The sequence below is a fragment of the Hypanus sabinus genome, chromosome 7 (genome assembly GCF_030144855.1).
Source record: "Hypanus sabinus isolate sHypSab1 chromosome 7, sHypSab1.hap1, whole genome shotgun sequence".
In the NCBI taxonomy this organism is placed as follows: Eukaryota; Metazoa; Chordata; class Chondrichthyes; order Myliobatiformes; family Dasyatidae; genus Hypanus; species Hypanus sabinus.
Genome location: NC_082712.1, coordinates 166,717,011 through 166,723,896, shown reverse-complemented (window position 1 = coordinate 166,723,896; position 6,886 = coordinate 166,717,011). Strand labels below are relative to the sequence as shown.

Sequence of the window (6,886 nt, the reverse complement as noted above, 5' to 3'; positions counted from 1 at the left end):
ATATTTATCTTACAAGAGATCCCTTCAAGAGCCTTATAACAGCAGGATTGACGCTGTCTTTGAGCCTAGGCGGTACACCTTCTGAAGGTTTTGTAACTTCTGCCGGATTGTAGGGGTTGAGGGGAGGGAAAGAGGGAATGGCCGAGTGGGAAGGGTTTGATTACTTTGGCTGCTTCCCCGGGGTAGGGGAAGTAAAGAGAACCTTTCATAATTCATAGGCTGCTACCCAACTAACGTTCACCTCCATCTGCTTACAGCATTATCCACTCTCAAGTTGCCGGGATGGCCACACCTGTTTGGACATATCCAACCCTTTATCTGGCGTTCACGTGACTACTGTCTGGTGTTCTTGCGCCCGTCTGCGCGCGCAGCATCAATCCCGCGGCAACGTTATGACTTCCAAGCAAGTTCTGATCATTCCTAACGTCCACTACAGGATACCAGTTTCATACAGACAGAGCAAATGAGTCGACTGAATGAAGACATGAAGGTTTTTATGCAAAACGCTTAGCGGTGGAATACATATATATATATATAAAACAGCCCTGGGTTGGGAGAGTGGAATGGTTAAATCAGTCTCCCAGGGGGGTTGTTGCAATCCACTCTAGCCCACCGGGAGAGAGGCCCACATTCCTGGTCTAGCCTGTATACCATGTCAACTGAGTTTTTTTTTAATGAAAATATATTATACGGAATCAGCCAGTCGTGAACGTGAGAAAACGTTGTCAGGCGAATCTTCCACCGGCGGCTAATATCTACTAAAAGAGTTTCCATAGCTTTGCAGAAGGAACAAAGACAAACACACTGGGGCTGAGCTGTGCTTTGAGGTGGGAATCAGGGGTAGCAATGGATCATTTGATAACTTTTCCCAGAATATCAAGGCTAGTGCCACCCTTGTCCACTCAACACATTGAATGGGACAGGATTATAATCACACCGGTAGGGTTTGGAATGACACAACACAGAAGGCGGCCCTTCTGCCCACGTTGCCTGTGCTAGACTTTAGAAAGGATCATTAACCCCACTCTGTTTACTCCGTAGCCCTCCCCGTCCATACCGCGCCTTCTCTCCCAACCCCCCCCCCCCCCCCCACTAGCACACGCTCCCTTTCAAACAACTATATGCACTTTTCCTCTGTTAACTTCCGAACAATATACCAATAAAATTGCAAGTGACTAAGTTAGAGTACTGGACCCACAACGGTAATTATGCGTCAAATTTCGCCGTCATACCTTTGAAAGTTAAGGGACCCGTGTGTAGATTAGCGGCGACTACACCAAATCCCAATCTGAAAACCGATCAATTAGTGTATGCCCCGAGACCCTTTGACGCGTCTAAATCTCGCTGATAGATGTGTCAGGACTAAAAAAAGACAAAAGCGCAGCATCCGAGCTGGCGAAGGTCACTGCGTTACGCACCTACACGGAGATGTCGCCCTGCCCGTGGCACTGGCTGGGCAGCGGGAGGTCGCCCTTCAAGTGTTCTGCTTTTAAAGTGAACAAGGCAGATTACCGCTGGGTTACAGGGGCCTGACTCACTTTTAATACGTTGTGCGTCCATTCGCCGTTTTGTCCAAGCGATTTGACATCTGGGCACCTGTTGACTTTAAAATACTGGCGGCGCATGCATTTGTCAGGCAGAAACTGACATTTGGCGTGCTTTTTAAACAAATTCAACTCAATTCGTTATTCTGAGAGGGGATCCCTTCTAAAACTGGTGTTAACATTTGATCCAAAACATACCAAAATAAGACAGTTTGGAAATGATTTATTTCTTTTCCACTAACTTGTTTATGATTTGTAGTGTTCTTAATTGTGCATCCGAATTTAACGCATTTAAGTAATACACATAACGGCAACATTTAAAACTCGAATTGCCGTGTTCTCTGTTATGATAACTTGACATATCACGGGACTGTTGTGCACGGATTAAGAGTTATTTTGCGACAGAAATGAAAATTTTAAATTTAATGTATTATCTGAATATAGTTAAATACTGAACCCCGCGCTTCTCCTGAACCTCGCTTGGCGCATTCTCCCTATCGTTAGACTTCAGGACACAGCTTCCTCTCAGCTTCTCGATTAGGAGCCTATTTAGACTGCGATATTTTATCCTAAATTTCTGTCATAGTTGGCGTATATTCATATACATATACGGACAAACAACGGTAAATAAGCTATAATACATCGTGGCGCTCTTCAAGGCTAACTTAATAAAATAAATTCATAAATCAGGTAATTGAACGTTATCATGGAACTTCGGCGTGAAACGTATTCGGCTAATATAAACGTGTAGATTATATTATGTATATCGGGTAATATTTGTATAGATCGTGCTATTTATTATAATTATTGAGTCTGTCCTCTCTATATTGTTGCCCACAGGCGCGAGCACCCATTCTGCACATGCATAATCACCCAGGCAAAGTTTTAAAAGTTAACTTAAAAACAAGTCTGTTCAGTGTGAAATCATTGGCCCGTGAATCTCACGATGATGCGAATGCAGTCACTTGGAGTGAATGAGTGGGGTAGGTGATGATGTAATAGGTAACCATGTAGATAGTATAAATATCGTGGTCAGAGGGTAGTCGGTATGGCTGTACTGTCAGGGGAAGAACACTTTGCAGATAGATCTTGCCCGGACTTCAACGTTGGGCACTAAAAGCGGATTTGCAAGTTGTAATAAACTTCCTGAAAGGCAACTGACTCGGGCGAGCTTCCAATGCAGTCTTCCAACGTAAAGAAGAGCTTATCTACGCCTTGAGCATTTGTGTGTGTGTGTGTTTTTTTTTAATGTGCGCCCAAAATAAAGCGAGAAAGTGGAGCTAGAGTCGAGGTATTTTTAGTGCAATAGATTCCCAACCACGTGTGCACATGTTGATCAGGATGTTCTGCAACGCAACAATGCAATCGGCTTCCTTGCCAATCTTGCTCCTTGGACTCGTATCTGGTTTGGTGCGCTGCGCTCCTCTCTCTGCCCAGCCCAATGCTACCTTGGAACGCAGATGGGAGACTCTCTTGTCCCGCTCCATGTCTCGAATCTCCGGAGAGAGGAAGGCCATCAGCGGAGAGACGGACTATCTGCTGGGTATAAAACGACTGCGGCGGCTTTACTGTAACGTCGGCATAGGATTTCATCTTCAAGTATTGCCCGACGGTAGGATTAACGGCAAACATAACGAGAATCAATACAGTAAGTGCGTTAGTTGTTTGCACCGTATTGTCTGCGAAATCTCCCCGACCGAACATTTATCGGCGCTTATTTATAGACGGATTTATAGAAGATGTTATTTTTCTCTCCGCGACACTCTGTGTGTTAGACTTCTGCCTCTCTTTTGTAATCAACATTTTCACTGAGCGGCAGACGGCGTACCAGGTGGGGAAAGGATATAACCAAATAATTTTTTATTTTAGTGTAAACATGGAGATAAATCGCAGACAAATAGCTGGCCAGACGCAACAAGTGCCCTTTGGTGATAGGTCTTAATCTGCAAAGCGTGGGTTATTGAATGTGCACCGCGACTGTGAAATGTGTGGTATTCTTGTTTATTTTGCTGGGGAATTGTTAGACCATGCTGGTTCTCATTTTCTGTCCTTAAAGTGACAGGACATGCACCGTGTAATGAAGAATATACCCTGTCCAGTAAAGCTGTACCAAGTTTTCCTTCTTTAAGTCTTAAATCTTACATGAACTCTCTCTCTTTCTCTCTCTCTCTTTCCCAACACCCCCCTCCCCCATGCTCACCCTCAGACGTGGTGACGGAATCAGGTGTTCTTACCTGCTAAATATCAAGCTGATGATTAAAACCGCCAGCATTCAAAGTTTACAGCAGCTTTTAATCATGGACTGTTGTTATGGCGGGATCAAACACGGCGGCGTGCCGGAGGGAGCTCGGGAAACGCGCTTGACATCTCTTTTTTTTCCTCCCCCCCCCCCCCCCCACCCGCACAGGCCTTTTGGAGATTTCGCCCGTGGAAAGAGGGGTCGTCACCCTTTTCGGTGTCAAAAGCGGGCTGTTTGTCGCCATGAATAGCAAAGGCAAACTTTATGGATCGGTAATTATAGCAACGAGTTACTTTTTTTGTTCAGTCTGCTAAAAGGTTCCTGCCGCTCGCTGGCGAGATGTGGGTGTACTTACGACGGCGCTTTGAAGATCTATTGAGCATAATATTTTCATTAGACACAAACTGCATTCTTGAACGTTGTATGTTCTTTAGAGAGAGAAAGAGAGTGTGTGGAGAATGAAACATAAATTCTACCACCGTGGATCAGCTTGTCCGTCTTTCAAGTGCATGTCATTCTTTGCATTTCTAGCCACTACACGCATCTACTGTCCTCTCCAGTGTAAAATAGGAGTTGTCAAAGTGGACCACCCGTATTGTACAATCTTCCCACATATAGAGTGACTTGTTCCCCTGAAGAATTGTGTCTATAATCATCCTTTCTGAAAATCTACCTGCTGCAGGAAAAACTATTCAAACAACTTGGGGCTTCTTTACTAATGCAGTATTTTTAAAAAATTGGTGTTTTATTTGATCCAAGTTATGTGGATCAGATTAGTTTATCGAGATATACACCAGAGTGGAATAAAATCCCTGCCAGTGTGGTAATCAGTATAAATGATAATCATAATTAGAGAAAAATACAGCACTCATTCACCAGATATTCCCTTACAGACAGCCCAGTGAATAAAAGAGGAGAGGACTTCAGTGTTAACATGCATGCTACTGATATGTGCTAAGGATTTGACACAATAATGGTAGCTTTCAGTAAAGCTTTACGGACACTGAATGTTGGCCATGCATTTGGCAGGAACATTGCTTTCCCAGAAACCATAGGAGAGATCAGATGCAAAGAATGATAAACTATTAAGTATTTAGAGCCAGTTGTAGGGGTGTCTGAAAATGAGCTAACAATTTCTTGAGTTGTTACACGCACAAAATGCTGGAAGAACTCAGTAAGTCTGGCAGCATCTGTGGAGGGCAATAAACAGTTGGTGTTTCAGACCAGAACCCTTTCCTCAGGACTGGAGAATTCCAGGGACAGAATTCCGGTCCTAATGCCGACTATTTATTCCCCTTCATGGATGCTGCATGACTTGCTGATTTCCTTTAGCTTTTGTGTCTGTTGTTCTTCTGGATTTCCAGCATCTACAGAATCTTTTCTGTTCTCAGATGGCTGCTAGGAATGGGGGCAACTTCCAAATGCAGCTGACAATGCCCATTATATTTCCTTTTTAGATCAATTTAGTTAAGAGAATTAGTGTGCATTTTCTGGCACTCATCAGAGCATGGAAAATAGAAGCAGGAGGAGGCTATTTGGCCCTTCAAGCCTACTCTCCCATTTATCATGTGCAGAGGCTCCTTCTCTGTCTCAATGTCACCATCCCTTCAAAGACTGAAATCCACTGTGGTGTGGGGCAGTACAAAATCCCAGAAACTGCAGAGGGTTGCATGCATTATTATAACATAGAACATAGAACAGCATAGCACAGCAACAGGTCCTTCAGCCACAATGTTCTGCAGAACCAAATAAATTAGTAATCAAATGGCCAACTGAACTAATCACTTATGCCTGCATGCCCACTTCCTTCTATTTTCCTCATATTCATTTGCCTATCTGAATGACACTTCGAAGTCCCTGATGTATCTGCCTCATCGATGCATTCCAATTACCCACCACTCTGTATAAAAAACCTACCCCTTGCATTTCTTTTGAAGTTACCCGCACTCATCTTAAATAACTGCACTCTGGTATTAGACATTTCAAACTTGGGAAAAAGATATTGTCAGTCTACACTATCTATGCCTCTCATAATCTTATAAATCTCTTCAGATCAAACCTCAGCCTCTGCTGCTCCAGGAGAAACAACCCAAGTTTCCCCATGCTCTTGTTGTAGCATATGCCCTCTAATCCAGGAAACATTCTGGTATACTTCTTCTGCACCCTGTCCAAAGCCTCGACATCCTTCCTATAATGAGGTGACCAGAACTGTATGCAATACTCCAGATGTGTCCTAACTAGTCTATAAATATTACAAAATATATTAATCTATTGGTAAGTAATTAAAAAAACAAACTCGATGGGAGGTTTTCTCCCCAAACCAGAAAAGTGACCTCTTCAAATTTTATTGCAGATGTTCTGAGCCTTTAGAGCATGCCATGTTACTTTCATGGGTCACTGCTCTACAAATTCTGGAATAAAAGAATATACATGTTCTTGTGGTAATGGATCCAGCAGATGTAAAGTCTCACTCAGAGCTATCTTCTTACCTTCCAGGCATACTACAATGACGAATGCAAATTCAGCGAAATCCTCCTGCCCAATAACTACAATGCCTATGAATCCAAAGCGTACCCCAGCATGTACATTGCACTGAGCAAGAATGGCAAAACGAAGAAGGGAAACAGAGTGTCTCCCATCATGACAATGACTCATTTTCTACCGAGAATCTGAGAGGGGCGTTCCTCAGAAATTACCTCAGGAGGGAAGACATGTTGTAGGAATGAAGCCGAAGCCTCGGTCGGTGCACTTTCACAAAAGCTTTATGCAAGATGAACAGGTGTATCATATATTTAAATTAATTGTGATTGAATATTTATATCTGTATATTTTGTTCAGAAAGTTTATTTATAGTTTTGCTAACTTTTTATTATTTCTCTGTCTGACAAAAGATAAGTGATACATTGTGTGTGTGTGTGTGTGTGTGTGTGTTTGAATTTGTTGTAAATGTGTGGTTATAATTTGTTTAAAATGGTGATATGGAATTCCTATCTACAATGTGTTTGCACTGTTATAATTAATCTTATCTAATGGAGGTCTGTGATGTGCTTTTTTTTATTGAGTTATTTCTTAAAGTATAAAGTCTTAGTCTTCACCCTTGACG

The 6,886-nt window shown here is 42.7% G+C and overlaps 1 protein-coding gene across 1 annotated transcript; it reads left to right on the top strand.

The window, feature by feature from the left end:
* Positions 1-2,885: 2,885 nt before the first annotated feature.
* fgf4 (fibroblast growth factor 4) lies at positions 2,886-6,456 on the top strand. The gene is made up of 3 exons (XM_059973983.1): positions 2,886-3,192; positions 3,952-4,055; positions 6,280-6,456. Exons 1-3 carry the CDS (start codon positions 2,886-2,888, stop codon positions 6,454-6,456), a joined length of 588 nt encoding a protein of 195 aa, XP_059829966.1.
* The last annotated feature ends 430 nt before the right edge of the window (positions 6,457-6,886 follow it).

Excerpts from the sequence above, each read along its gene's own strand:
- fgf4 (XM_059973983.1), top strand. The coding sequence starts at position 2,886 with ATGTTCTGCAACGCAACAATGCAATCGGCTTCCTTGCCAATCTTGCTC. Across the intron at positions 3,193-3,951 it reads ACATAACGAGAATCAATACA|GCCTTTTGGAGATTTCGCCC; the intron begins GTAAGTGCGTTA and ends CCACCCGCACAG. Across the intron at positions 4,056-6,279 it reads AAGGCAAACTTTATGGATCG|GCATACTACAATGACGAATG; the intron begins GTAATTATAGCA and ends CTTACCTTCCAG.